At 40.8% G+C, this 15506-nt stretch overlaps 1 protein-coding gene across 2 annotated transcripts in view; it reads right to left on the reverse strand.

The window, feature by feature from the left end:
- The window catches only part of Epha6 (EPH receptor A6), a 935524-nt gene that overhangs the window by 41856 nt on the left and 878162 nt on the right, over nt 1-15506 (reverse strand). For both annotated transcript variants that reach the window (XM_052740946.1, XM_052740947.1), the window contains one exon: nt 4970-5119. In XM_052740946.1, coding sequence (XP_052596906.1) covers nt 4970-5119 — 150 coding nt within the window. The remainder of the gene's footprint in view (nt 1-4969; nt 5120-15506) is intronic.

Here is a 15506-nt window from a genome sequence, read left to right on the forward strand (position 1 = left end):
AGGGTCTTCTCTAACATTGGATTGGCCTGTGAATTTGAGAAAGGTCTTATTGTACTGCTCTTGCTGGGCTGGAATTGTGAGCCCCAGGGTATGAGACAGCAAAGGATGTAGTGATTAGAGAGAAAAATCTAGAAATCCAGGCCAACACTAAAGCCCTGTATGCCCAGATCCTGTGTGCTAATTGACCTGCTGTTTCATGATTTAAAAAAACAAACTTTTTGTTCAAGTTAGCTTGTGTTGTGTTCCTTTCATTAATCATTAGAATAACCCTCTATAACAGAGTTTGCATGCTATCTTGGTATGTATATTTTAAATAGCTATATTGTAGTTATACAGTGTTTTATTACATTTAAAAAAAAGCACAGAATATGCCCTTGGTGAGTGTCATTCTAACTGGATATGGGTGTAGGACTTATAAAGTATCAGAACTTCATCTCTGCACCAAAATAATGGATTCCCTTAGTAAGAAATATGTCTCCTTAATGCTTTTTTTTGTGTGTGTTTATGGAATACAGTGGAGAATTCCATACAGGTGTACAATGGATAATGATAAATCAGCATGATTTACCTTTCCATCTCTGCAACCATTTGTCATTTCTTTGCTCTGGAAATCTTCAAACTTCTTTCATCTAGTTCTTTACAAAATAGGTAATCAAGTCAGGCGCGATAGCACATGCTTTTAGTCCCAGCACTTGGGAGGCAGAGGCATACAGATCTCTGAGTTCGAGGCCAACCTGATCTACAGAGCTAGTTCAAGGACAGCTACTGGGCTATAGAGAGAAATCCTGTCTCAACCAACCAAAACGAAACAAAACAACCCTCCCCCAACCCAAAATATATAATCACTAGTAGTATTCTGTAGTTACCTTGGTGTGCTACACAGAACACTAGCCCTTGTTTCTCTGACCTGGGTGTGTTTGGGTACTTGGTACTTGCTGCCTGATCTCCTCGCAGGCACCTCTTAGCGACTGCTAGAGTCCAGTTAAGTACCACTCCACTCATTAGTGCTATGTGATCATCTTCTTTAGCTTCCCTTTGTGGGAGAGAGTTCCTCATCTGTCTTTCTGCTCTTTGTTTATTTCATATAACACAGTGGAGGACTGATTTTCCCTGTTCCTCATCCTTGTCCCACGTGCATACCTGGTCGGTGATTGACACATGTTTAATAAATACTTGCTGAATAGCTCAGCATCTGGCACCAGCTATTATATTTTGTTAGGTTTTTTTTTTTTTTAATGGGATAGTTCTGTGCATTCTGCTTTTTTTTCCCCTTCTCATTTCCCTTCCCTAATGCACAATTCCACTGACCTTTGGGAAACTCATTATATTATTCACTAACACAGATTCTGCAGACTCGGAATTGTTCATTGTAATAAAATACACCATAGTCTGCAGAATAGAAAAACCATTTCCTAAAAACTGTCTGAAATTTCCTAAACTCATTAACAATCCTAAAACATTGTAACGTTCAATTTGAACTGTGCCCACAGCTGTGTTAAACTCACCCAAATGCGGTAAAAGCATGTACAATATTGAAACAGGACATAGCTGGACTTCTGTTCCCTGTCTCACCACTTTTCTTAGAAAACACCTTGGATGGAAATGGTCAAATGTAAACCTATACCTTGACTCAACGAATGAGAACTGCAGGAGAAACAGGGAATAGTATTTATGCAGAGGTCAGGAAATTTTGACTAAGCTATTTCTGCTTCTAAATGGAAATGCTGGTTACAGGATCCATCACAGATATGCTAACTTCCAATATGTTTAGCTAAACAGAATCCCAGCTCCCCTTCCTGTAGCAGCGGAAGGTATTCATGAGATACATAAAAGATCTCAGCTATTTCTGCTATTGCCTAGTAATGTGTTGATCCGAAGGCTTCAAGATTTGGCTCCCCAACTCCAGCCCCCACTTTCCGCCTCCCTCTTCTCAGAATCTTCCTTGAGTATTCTTTGGCCCCCACAGAAAGACAGTGAAACTGCAGTGACTGAGAGCCTATTTTGGCTCTGGAACTTGGTGGAAAGTTCAGGCTGATGCTGAGGACAAATGTGAGCAGCCTCAGTGTCAAGAGGTGATTCCTGGCGGTAAAATCTTCTCCTGTTCCAGATAGAGTCCAGGCAGCCAAATGTGGCTTAATAGACAAAATCACTCTCTAAATGGTCATCTTGGATGCTGATCATCAAGATCCATGGCCAGAACTGCTGGGTGAACTGTTGGGCACAATGCAGGCAGAGAGAGGCTGACAACAGGGTCTGGACTACTCTAGGCAACAATTAAGAACAATTTACCTGGTAGTCTGAGTTGAAATGGTACATTTGGGTCATTCCCCACAGAAGCTGTCCTCCTCAGCAATCTATCATGTGGCCTGGCATCCTTGCTTGTACCTGATCTGCCCTATGAAAGTCCTGTCTAGGCTTTGGTACCTCTGCACAGATAGGGAGAACCCTATATTAGTGAAGGAAGAGCACAGATCTTTCTTTGCTGGAATAAGTGCTATCCGTGTCTCTTCAGAGATAAAATCATAGCCTCTTGCTATTAGAAGGCACATTAAACAGGAACCTAATTATTTCTTTATCATTTTATTTAGTCATGAAACTGAGGCACTTTCAGAGTTTAAGTGGCTTTCATGATTGAGCCACAGTCCACATCATCACGGTCATGCTTGCTAAGTCTGCGACTGCAACGTGTCCCAGGAGGAAAGAAAATCTAGGGATCGAGAAACTCAGGAAACGGCCCTTTCTCTTGGTCAGGCTTTTATTAGAATTACTCCCTCTGAATGAATAAGAAAGACTAATTATGACTTTCATTGCCATAAGTGAATGACTTTTATGAAAGGGTTTCATAAAATGAATCAAATCCAAGTCTGGAGTTTCTTATCTGCCTCTTTTGTTTCAGGTCACATATTATATTTTTTGCTTATTTATTTCGCTTCCAGTCTCTCTCCCAACTGTTAAAACATAAACTCCATAAGGACAGGAGATCACCAGCCCCAAACAGGAAGCTGCATGAACAACAACAAACCAACAGAGAAGTCACAGTTATTCATTCCTTGCTTTCCCCAGCCACGACCTGCTCTGAAAGTTCACTATGGCTACAATCTAAAAGCACGAACAACTCATTACCAGGGGATCCTGGGCAAGGAGAGGTACTGAAGAGGACTTGACTCTGGGGATTTGCTTGGACAGCTTACTTTAGTCCAAACAGGGGCAATGTTCAGGTTTAGAATAAAGCAGGTATTAGAGTGACTGAACTTAGGCCTTGCAGGAGCTTTGCTAACTGTTTTTTTAGGAAGTACAAATAAGTGCTAAAAATAAAACAAAACCATAGCATACAGTGGAAGTTCTGGGAGTGAAGAGACAAGTTTCCAGTTTGGGAATTTAACATCAGGAAGTGCTGGAAAGGTTTTGATGAGCTGACACCCACTACACACACACACACACACACACACACACACACACACACACACACACACACACACACACACACCCCTATGCTCAGTGACTGAGTGACAAGAAAAGCTGTGAGGCACATTAGACAAAACTCCTCCAGGGAATAGAGGATTCTAGCCAAATGACACGGCACTAAAATGATCCAGTGCTGGGTACGACACAGAGGTTGCGGGTACAGCATACTCTCTATGTAAGAGCAGATGTTCCAGATGTTCTGAGGGGCCCTGCTATTCTGACTTTGTGTTTGATATTGTGCTTTGGAGAGCAATGACTGTGGAGCTCATGTGACCTTATCCTTGCTGCTTTATAGGTATCTGGTGTTGGAATGACCCATGATCAGTCAGTAGAAACCCACGTAATGAAGTAGGACTCAGTTGCAAAAGCAACACTCCATGTCAGTAGAAGCATCAACAGTGGCCAAAATCTAACCAAGCTTAAGCCTGACTCTAAAATCCCAGCACTCAGGAAGTAGGGGCAGGCCGATCTCCTGAGTTCCAGGCTAGCCTGGTCTACACAAAGTGAGTTCCAGGAGAGCCAGAGTTACATAGAGAGACCCCGTTTCAACAAACAAACAAAACAAAACAAATCTTGTGAAAGGTGAACAACCTGTAGTATGTACTAGCAAAGTCTGAGGTGTGGAGGTTTGTGAGGAGGTTGTCAGCTTTTAACTGGAGTAAAAGAATGTGATGCTGCAGTAGTTATGCTCTGTGTGTGTACTTAGGGATGATTTACAGGCACATAGCTATCTTTACATCTGTGGACAGTCAAAATCATATCCGCGCTCATTTCCCATCATGATAGCTTTAGAAACCATCAGGGTGCATTGAAGAAGGCAAGCTAATTAGACAAAGCTCGGTTCTGAGATGAGGCAGTGGTGAGAGAATACACTGTCTGCTCTGACCTTGCCCTCACTTGCATTGTTGGGATATCTGTAATTCTGATTACTGTCTCTATGACTGTGGGCAGATCATAGAGGCTGAGTGTATGAACTATTCGCTTCTGTAATGTTATCAACCACAAACGTAATTGCTACAGATAAAACAGAACCAAAAGAGAGAGAGCGAGCGCGAGATTGGACAAAAGATTATGTATCTCAAAAGAACCTTGAGAGATGACATCTATTGATAGTGCATCCCTGAAAGCATTCCCTCTTCTTCTAAGTATTATCTGGCCTGGGCTGATATGGGTTTTGCAGTGGTGCACTGTATTGCCCTGTGCTAGAAATGAAATGTCAACATTACCCTGTCTTTTGTGTAACTGTAGGCAAGCATAGTTTTGCTACCCTAGAACAGTGAGAGTGTCTCAGAGAAGATGCATATCAGGCATGGAACAAAGCCCAGCTTGCCCAGTAAACTGCAGTGAAAGGTTCCTCAGATTCTCAAGCCCACCCTCTCCCCAGTCCCCTGTGAAACAGCCATCAGGACAAGGGTTAATCTGAAAGGGAATTACAAGAGGATTTTTCCCGCTCAAAGGTAATGTGCTTGCACTCACAAAATGACAGACCTGTCCATGTACTTACATCCTGGTTGGACATTTCCCAGTATGGTCTCTCTCCATAGGACATCACCTCCCACATGACAATGCCATAGCTCCATGCATCACTTGCTGAAGAGAATTTTCTGTAGGCAATAGCTTCCGGGGCTGTCCACCGTATAGGGATTTTCCCACCCTGAACAAAAAATAGGATATTTCTCAGTTGGATCACAAGTATATTAAGACACAGGCATTCCTTTTAAATATCTCTGGCTTGCAATCCCTGAGCACTTGATAATAATGTTGGCACTTTAAATTAAAGTAGAGAACTGGGATAATGTTAAAATGTGAGAATCCCCACCCCCCATAATGGTTATTCAGGAAAAATAGCTTTAATGGGGGAAAAGTCTTACTTTTGAAAGATTTTATTTCTTTCATTAGAGAAATTTATTTTTACTTTAGATTCACACAATTAAACACACTATTATGCCGTTTAGAGAAATTCCAGATTATGGGACATTAAAAACTAAATATTATTCAACACTCATTAAGCACTGCATTACGTTTATAAATAATAATGAGACTAAAGCTCAGGTCTAATTGAAGACAAATGGTTAAATAGGCTGAGCAGCCTGTACCCACTCCACAGTTGGGAGAATGTTATGTTGTTGCTTTTTCTCAGCTACGATTACATTATTTAAAAAATATTCTTTACCATCATACAAGAGCAGAGGAGTAGGATAACTTTTATTTTTTCACATGTTAGGGTACATTGCATTTTTTTCCCTTCAGTGTTCAAGTTTACATCTGAACATCATAAAGAGATTAAATTGCACACATTTGTACTGTTTAAATGCTAATGTCTGTCATTGTGTTATACTTAACTTTTATTAACATTTATTACATTTTATCTGTTGAAACACTCTGTAAATCTCTTTTTACTATGATGGCAAGAGTAAAACAATTCATCCATTTGATTTATAGCAATATTTAAAAATCTCAGCTCAGAACTACCACGTTGCGTCGATGTGTGTGACCACGGCGCCACTAGATGGCGGTAGAGAACAAGGAGCTGCTCCTGACTGACTCTAACCCGGGAGATGGCTTCAGTTCCCAGCAAAATGATTTCCATCAGTCAGAACCCGCCACCATGGGATTGTTTCAACATCATCAGCATTTTCATGTGCACAGTATCTGAGCTCGCGATCTGTACAGAATCTGTGTTAAAGGGACTGTGGGGGAGGAGTGGAGGAGAAAAAAAAATCTACGTACTTTCTCTCACCCTTGATGAATTTAGGGTTCCCAAACTTACCTTTTAGAGGTGAAATTTCTGAGTACTATAATCTTTAATTATTTAACAATCGAAGCACTATGCACTTCAAGAGAAAAAGGATTAATTTGAAGTAGGAGCCATTTAGCCTTCATACGGCAAATGAGAGAATTAGTGGAACCCTCATTTCAGAGAAGCCTGGAGAGGAATTGTTAGGACCCTTGGGAAAAACACCTTGAATCCAATCCTCTTGTTTTACAAAACAGTGAGCAGCCTAGTGTTCAGAAAGAAACAATTGATATCCTTAGTATCTGAAGCCTACTAGTGCAATCATACAGACGGCATGACAGGGTGTTGTTAGAGAAGCGTAAATACTTCAGCTGGAGAGCTGGGCACGTAACTAATATTAATATTTAACGTGACATATTATAGTCATATATCATGTAGCAGTTTGGACAGGAGCCTGAGCCTGGGTTTCTGTGCTTTAGGACAGAGGTCTTTTAAAAACCATCGAACAAAGATCAGAAAATCACATTTATGAAGTTAGTTAAAGCAATTTAATTGGGTGTGGAGGTGGGACAGGGATAGTCATACATTTTGTTGTTGTTGTTGTTGTGTTTTTCGAAACAGGGTTTCTCTGTGTAGCTTTGTGCCTTTCCTGGAACTCACTCTTTAGCCCAGGCTGGCCTCGAACTCACAGAGATCCACCTGGCTCTGCCTCCCGAGTGCTGGGATTAAAGGCGTGCACCACCACCGCCCGGCAGAGCCATCTTTTTTTCCCTTAAAATTGTTTGTGTTTTTTTTTTTTTTTTTTTTTTTTTTTTTGTGTGTGTGTATGTATGTGTGTGTTTTCTGTGTGTGCCGTGTGTGAGGGTAACGTGGAGTCCAGTTGAGAGTTTCTGGTACCCTAGAGCTGGAGTTACTGATGGTTGTGAGTGGCCAGAAATGGATGCTGGGAATTGAACATTGATCCTCCGGAAGAGCAGCAAGCATTCTTAACTGATGAACCCTTCTCCACATATATCCCACACCCCCAAAAGATTCAATCTTTAATCTAATGTAAATTTGCCAGAAAAACAACCAACCAAACAACAAATCCCACAGACCCACAGTTAAATTGGAATTCTAGATAAATAGCAAATAATTTTTTTAGGGTATATATACTCCATGGAGGAGCTTTTTCTTTTTTCTTTTGAAAAGTGTGTCCCTACTATCAAACACGTCCGGCATTTATCATAAATCAATAAACCAATCACCTTTATTCAACTATACTTTAAATATGCATTCTGTATTTTGATTTGTGACATTTGGCAAACCCTAGGCAAATGCACGAAAAATAAGATGTTGTAAATGCTGTCATTGAACATTAAGTGATACTCCCAGGAAGCTGGTCTTACCTACTTGTCTCTGCGTTTGTTAAGTCTTAGTGTGTTCTATGGGGTAGTGCAAAACAGCAGCTAATGATGACTTTATGTTCATTTACCCATTGACTTGTAAATGATATCCTTATTCAAGTGATTCGCATATGCATACAAATTTGTATTTCAAACAACTTTCCCATGTAAATGTGAAATCTATCATGTTCCTTCTTGAGATTTTCTTTTCGTCCCGAAGGGAAGATATTAAAAACATTGGACAAGCTGCATTGCTACCTGTTGTGAACTGTGCTTACTCCAAATTCCTGAGTTGAAGCCCTAACCCACAGTGTGACTCTCTTAAGAGAAATTTAAAGAGAAGGTAATGCATGTTAAATCAAGTCATCAGGGGGTAACCCAGTATAACTGGTGTCCCTACGGGAGGATGAAGAGACCGCAAAGAATCTGCAGGCACAGAGAGAAGGCCATGTGAGGACACCCTCAGCAAGCAGCCAGCTGTCTATGAGCCAGAGAAGCTTCCAGAAGAGCCAGAATGGCTGACACCTTGGTATTGGACTCCAGGACTACAAAGAAAAAAATTTCTTGTGTTTAGGACACCCAGTTGGGGTATTTTCTCATGGCAAATCCAGCAGACTAAATATTATACTACCCCAATTTAAAAAAAAAAAAAGAACCCCTTTCAATACTTGTTCAAATGAATGCCACCACAAAACGAACAGCATATCTTTATTTGAAATTCTTTGCCCAGTGTTGTCTGGAAATGGAAAGTGTGAGCCAGAATAATCTTAAAATAAAATATGAAAAAAATGGGACAGACGTTTAATGTAGAAAATATAATTTTAAGTAACGAAATGCATGAATCTAATAGTGGGTAGAAACTGGGATGCTTCTGAGCTCACATGTGATAGAGATAAGGAAATATTCAAAGCACATTCTTTTTCTGATAAGAAACACTAGATATAGTTTATTTCTAGTTGTAAGATTAGGCAAAAGGGAGAGACCCTTCAGCCTAGGGCATGGTTTCTATTTCCTACATAAAAGGAAGTAGAGGTCTAGCTATCTTTTGTATTTGTGTATAGTGTGTATGTGTGTGCATGCTTGTGTGTGTGTGAGTGAGGGTGCTCATGTGTCATAGCACATGTGTGTGGCACACACGTGGAGGTCAGAGAACAGCCACAGGTACCAGCCCTCATCTTCTAACTCATTTCAGGCAGGGTCTCTTTATTGTTTGGCGAGGCACAGCCAGCTAACTGGCTCCCAAGCTTCTGGGGTTTCTCCTGTCTCCATCTCCCAACTCATGCAGGTGTGCTTGGATTACAGATGCATGCTGCCTTACTCAGCTTTATGTGCAGGCTGGGAATTGGAACTCAGGTCCTCAGAGTTCCATGCAGCCACCTCCCCAGGTTCTCCTCCCTTTTAATAGGATGGACTAACTTAAACTGCGGCTTAATCTTGGCTACACGTTTTCACCCAGGGGCGCTAAGGTGCTTTTTGTCTTCTTTCATTTCTTTCTGTTATTTCTGGAAGCTCTAACCACCAGATGCTTGCTTCAGGTTCCAGGAATGAACAAACAGGATAATTCTTTAGATCTGAAACCACAATCATTGCTCGTTGTTTCACCATATGTTAGAAGAAAAGATGCTAATCAAAGGGACGAACTGGGATTCAGAAGCGCCTTCGTTACTAATTCCTCTCTTACACAGCAAGCTTAATCGCCAGGGAACAAAGGAAGAACAGGAAGTCAGACACATATATGCTACTGAAACCATTGCTAGCAAAGCTTTTACTCTGTTTTCTAAATGATATTCAAAGCTTATTACCGACCAAGTAGGTAGTGGGTTGCAGATATAAAGGAGCTGAAAACAGAATGGGGAGCTGTGCATGCCTGTCTATCTGTGCATACCCAGCACCTCACAATGCAGCTGTAGTGCACATCTGTTTCACATTTAAATTTTAGAATGTAGCCCTATTGTCTCCAGCGGACTGGCCAATCAATAGATAGGTAGTAAAATTACAAAGACAATACTGAACTCTAACAAAAGAAATGATCCAGAGAAAGCAGAGACATTTGAAAAAAGTCCTCTTTTTTTTTCATTCTCTGGATTTGATGTTTAGCCCAAAGAAAAAAGGTTTTGAATGGACAATAAGCTCTCTGGAGGCATTTCTTTTCCTATAGAGCCTACATCTGAAGTCCTAAAATGTTAAGAGATAAGAATTATGGAATAGACAAACACCCAGGAAATGTATGGAAAAATGTTTATCATTTTAGCTATCAGGAAAAGGCCAATCAAAATTACAAGGAGGTTCTATCTCACCACAGTCGGAATGGTTATCATCAAGAAAGCAAACAACAAATGCTAGGCAAGACGAGAGAGATAGGAGAAGGAACCCTTATTCAGTGCTGGTGGGAAAGTAAATCCATTCCCTATGGAAATCAGTAAAAACAAACAAACTAGCAAACGAACTAAAATGAGCTACCCTGTGATCTAGCTATAGTACCTGTAGTTATATACCTCGAGGAGTCTAAGTTATAGACATTCTTTCACATTCATGCTTATTGGGCCACTATTCACAATAGCCCAGTTATAGAACCTGCCTAGGTTCTCATCAACAGATGAATGAAATATGGCATTTGTACACCATGGAACTTGATTCAGTAATGAAGTGCAAAATTATGTTATTTGCAAGAAAATGGAATGAATTGGAGATCATCATGTTAAGCAAACTAAGCTAGATTTAGAAGGCTGAATACATTTTCTCTCATATATGGAATCTCTCTGTCTGTCCATCTATGTATGTATGTATGTATGTATGTATGTATGTATGTATATATGTATGTATGTATGTATGTATGTACCTACCAACCTACCTACCATCTGTCTGTCTGTCTTTGATATTTAAAAGTAGAAGGTATTATTTGGGAGGAAAGGGACCAGTGGACAGGAGAGTGGATCTGGGGTGAACATGAGCAAAAATACATGTTAACTATCATAATTCATCATGGAGCACCTGAAGTCACCTTTCATAGTGTCCAGGCTCAGGTGTGACCTACTTTGTGTGTGTGTGTGTGTGTGTGTGTGTGTGTGTGTGTGTGGTCTTTTGAAATAGGTTTCTCTGTGTAACAACAGCTCTGGCTGTCCTGGAATTCACTTTACCGGTGAGGCTGGCCAAGAACTCACAGAGATCCACCTGCCTCTGCTTCCTGAGTACTGGGACTAAAGTCAGGCACCACTACTGCTTGACTAAGTGTGACCTTTTTAAAGTTTGTAAAAAGCACAGTCAGGTGTAGGGTAGACCACTGTCACAAGCATTTGGGAGACAGAAGGAGGATCACTGTTTTGAGATCAGTCTGGGTTACATACTGAGTTCAAGACCGATTTGAACTTTGGAGCAAGACCTTCCCTACCAACTACTTATGGCTAGTGAGGCCATGGTTCTTAAAAGAGGATCTTTTATAACCATTCTCCTAAACCAGTATAATTCTTACTTTATTCTAAAGACTTGCTTGTGTATCCACAGGTAAGTGTAGATCTCATCCCTCATCAAATTTGTTTCTCTTTGCAACAGATGGAGACCATATAGAGAAAGACAACAAGTCAAAATGCACAATAACTGTGGGATGCCCAGCCTCAATTGACAACACAACTCCTGTATGCACAGGTCAGGGGATATCATGAAAGAGGGACGGAATGATCACAAGAGCCAGAGGACCAGGAAGGCTGCTGTGAGAGTGTGCCTTGAGCTATGACAGGGAAGCTACAGTCATGGAAGTACCACAGAAGGGCTATCTAAACAAAACCAAACAACAGCAACAGGTGATGTCCCAACATAGACATAGCAAATATCATCTTGTGTTCCCACCACTAGATAAAGAGTTACAAGCATTTAACGACTGGGATGAACTCCCTGGTTAGTTAACCAATAAATAATGAGTCGTCAACCCTATAAACACACAGGCAACCCTGAACAGACTAGACAGGTTATATTTATATGATGATTCATTTATATGCCTGTAACAACAGTGGTTAAAGAAGAGGAGGTTATCAATTTGAGGGGGGTTTGGATATGGGAGGAGGAAGTGGAGAAGGGGTAGGAGAAATGGTATGATTATATTTTAATTAAATAAAAAAAATCTAATGGCTGAGAATGCAGTTCAGTGGTAGAATACTGACTTAAGATGCACAAGGTCCTGAATATGATCACCAGAAAAGTGCACACACACACACACACACATACACACACACACCAGATATGCATACACATATACACACAGCACACACACACACACACACACACACACACCCACACCCACATGCACACACACCCAGATCTCAAGGTAGCAAGACAGTTCTGCTAATTGACAGAATCTGATCCATTTTCAATAATTAGGTAATTAGCCTTATTTTGGCTAATTTGAGAAAATATACATAACTAGATCCTGTGCCTAAAATCTTGACATTGTCCTAAAAATGCCCCTTAAGTCTGAGGATATACCTTACTCATCTCACCATGTCACAACTAAAATTCTGTTATCAAAGAACTGCATCTGTGTTTGAATGCTGGCTGGAAAGATCTCTCCTTGTAGCTTAACCAGCTGGTAATGATTGTCCACACTCCTTGCCCTTCCCTCGTATTTCTCTTTGTGAGGTCCTGGGACACTGGGCAAGCTCCTCAACATCTTCCTTTACAATGTCACCAGAATATACCTGTTCACATAAACACATGATTTTGCATAAAATCATTTGATTCACAGATGCCAGATTAAGACATCTTGCTCTAAGCAAAGACTCTTGTTGATATGGAATTAAAAAAATTTTTTTTTGGTTGAGATATGTATATTTTACAAAGTATATATTATGATAATTCTGTACAGGTGTAGACTATGGAAGAATCAACTCAAATACTTCTATCTCCTTCAAATGTTAATCATTTGTATGTTTTGAGAATTCACACTCTTCATGTCTTTGTGAAATATACAGTAGATTGCTTTAACTAATAATTATCCTACTGTGCTATGAAAACACAGATCAATTTCTTCTTTCTGTTTTGGTACCCTTTATTTAACCTCATTTTCCCTGCCCACCCTCTCCAGGTTTTAGTGACAACTATTCTACTATGAGACAGGCTTTTTAAGTTTTCAGACGTCGTTCGTTCTTAATAACCATCGTAAGTCAAGTTTGTTCCCCCAAATTTCGAAGTTGGAAGCTAAACTCTTGTCTAGTGATGGTGGGGGACTTCAAAGCTGACTTGGTTATAAGCATCCTTCAGGAATGAATTAATGCTATTAGTGTGGAATGGGTTACTTATCACTGGAGTGGGTTTGGCTTGTCCCATCTCTATCCTTTCCCTGACTTGTACAGGAAAGTCCACATACCACCTCTCTTGTGCCCTGGCTCAGGCTGACATTGCAGGGAGAAAGCCCTTGCCAGACGCAGACTCTTCAACCTTGGAGTTCCCTGGCTTTCGAACTGTAAGAAATAAACCTCCGCTCTTTACAATTACCCAGTATTTGGTGTAGTGTTACAGCAACACAAAAAGACAAAGAAGGTAAAAATTTTTAAGGAGATAAACACTGCAGAAATCTATGGCAAACGGCATTGCTTTATGCTACAAATGTGTAAAACTAGTCTTGGAAGTACTTGTCCTTTGTGCCAGACTTCTAGTATTTATGCCGAGGACCTCTGTCACGGTCATCTCTGAGGTCTCATGGTATGCTTTTTTTCTGAACTCAGAGCGATCAACAGTTTGGCCTGGTGCTAAGACAAGCTAATTTTTCCACGACTAAATGGTTCTTATTTTCAAGTGAATTTAGCCCTCTGTAGACTAGTGGAGTAGGAAATAGGGAGGGATAGGGGAGGGAGGGGAGGGGTGAGGTGGGGTGGATACTCGAGCATCCCACCATTGCCCCCTCTCGCCCAGGAATACTGTGAGTATTGCTGCGCTCCTGCGCTCTCACGCTAGCCCACCTTCTCTGTTTTGATGATGAAATAAATCATTACGTACTTTTGAAGCATATTCAAATGCATTGCTCACGAAGGACAGGGACAGACGAGAATGATTTCAGATAAACAGGAAGAACCGAATCATCAGCTTTGGTTCCCACTCGCTAAAACAGTTTTTAAGTGTGGACAGGGCTTCTCGTCCTTTCCTCATGCTGTCGACCTGGGATTACGTCACCTTTCCATTCACTGTCCAAAGGTGATAAGCAGCCGCGCAAATGCAACATTTTTGTTTCCTTTTAATAAAACAGTGTTCGTCACGCCATTCAAAGCTCCAGGAACTAGGATCCTTTTAACCTACTTCCTCCTAAGTTGCTCTGGAACATAATTCATTGCCATCTACTGCCCAGTACTCTCTTTCAATGCAAACATAGGTGCCACATCATTCAGTGAATAACACTATTCTGGAAGACACGTGTTAAATTAGATTTTCTGTTCTATATTAGAAAGAAGATAATGCAGGACACGATGCTACGGTAACATGGAGAATTAAACGCAACAGTTATTATGAGAATTGCCATTGTATCTCAGCACAGATAATTTCAACACTGCTGGCCAAATGCACATGGGCAAGTGGTTGTTGTTGTGTTTTTTTTTTTTTTTTTTTTTTTTTTTGGTTTTTCGAGACAGGGTTTCTCTGTGTAGCTTTGCGCCTTTCCTGGAACTCGCTTTGGAGACCAGGCTGGCCTCGAACTCACAGAGATCCGCCTGGCTCTGCCTCCCGAGTGCTGGGATTAAAGGCGTGCGCCACCACCGCCCGGCTGTTGTGTTTTAAAAATAACCTATCCCTTGTTATTGCTTTACAAATAGATATGATAAAATGCCAACAGGATAGATGATAAAAAAGAGAGTTAAATAACTATTCTCAGTCTTTTCTGGACAGCACTTTCTCTTAATGGCTTCCTTTCTCTTCCTCTTTCCTCTCTCTCTCTCTCTCTCTCTCTCTCTCTCTCTCTCTCTCTCTCTCTCTCTTCCTTCCTCTTTGTAGAAGACTAGGCAACACAGTCTTCTCCTCTTAATGGAGTTTTAAAATCCTGTGGTTAGTGGCTGGAGAGATGGCTCAAGTGATTAAGAGCACTGGCTGCTCTTCCAAAGATCCTGGGTTCAATCCCCAGCACCCACATGGCAGTTCACAACTGTGTGTAACTCCAGTTCCAGGGGATCTGACACCCGCATACAGACATACATGCAGGCCAAACTCCAAGGTACATTAAAGAAATAAAAACCTGTGGTCTGTGTGGTAACTCTGTGGAAACCAACATGGAAGCGATGGCTTAAAATGTACCACATAAATTAAAAAGAGAAAGATGAGTTATTTGAGGTCATTTGCTACCATTAAAATTGAGAAATCTAATACTTTAGGGGATTAATCATGATACAATTATTTGCATACATCACATTTGCTAGTTCTGTTTTTCTGAGAGCTCTTCTCCCATCCATCTCTTCTATTCATGGTTGGACGTTACTTTTGGAAAGCCTTTAGATTCTGTTAGGATAATGAATTGGAAAAAGCAAGGCAAACCTGTATCTATTCTAGTGTTATTTGTAAGTCCTGTTTGAAACAAAATTTTGAAAAGGCTATTGAGCGGACCTAGGTTTCTGAAGGGAAGGGATTCAGGGTTTTAAATACTCGTGTCCACTGGAGAAATTGACGATGTGGAGAGAAGGCAGCTGTGAAGTCAGCTGGCTACCTGACTTTGCAGTCCTCTTTCGTCCCTAATTTCTTCTGACTCTGGACAGATGCTAGGTGTTACTATACGCTGATGGCTTTGGACCGGGTGGTCTTGTAGACTTCCTGAAGGTCTAATATGCTATGATTTGTTAATAAGTGTCATTCTACAGTGAGTTAAACAGAAAGAGTAGCCTTGCCTGCTGTCTAAGGCTGCTGCTAAACTGGGCTGTTCCCTCTTGTGCCCACAGGCACTTTACACAGAGTGT

The sequence above is a fragment of the Peromyscus californicus genome, unplaced genomic scaffold, assembly GCF_007827085.1.
Source record: "Peromyscus californicus insignis strain IS unplaced genomic scaffold, ASM782708v3 Scaffold_16__1_contigs__length_79575227, whole genome shotgun sequence".
Taxonomy (NCBI): domain Eukaryota; kingdom Metazoa; phylum Chordata; class Mammalia; order Rodentia; family Cricetidae; genus Peromyscus; species Peromyscus californicus.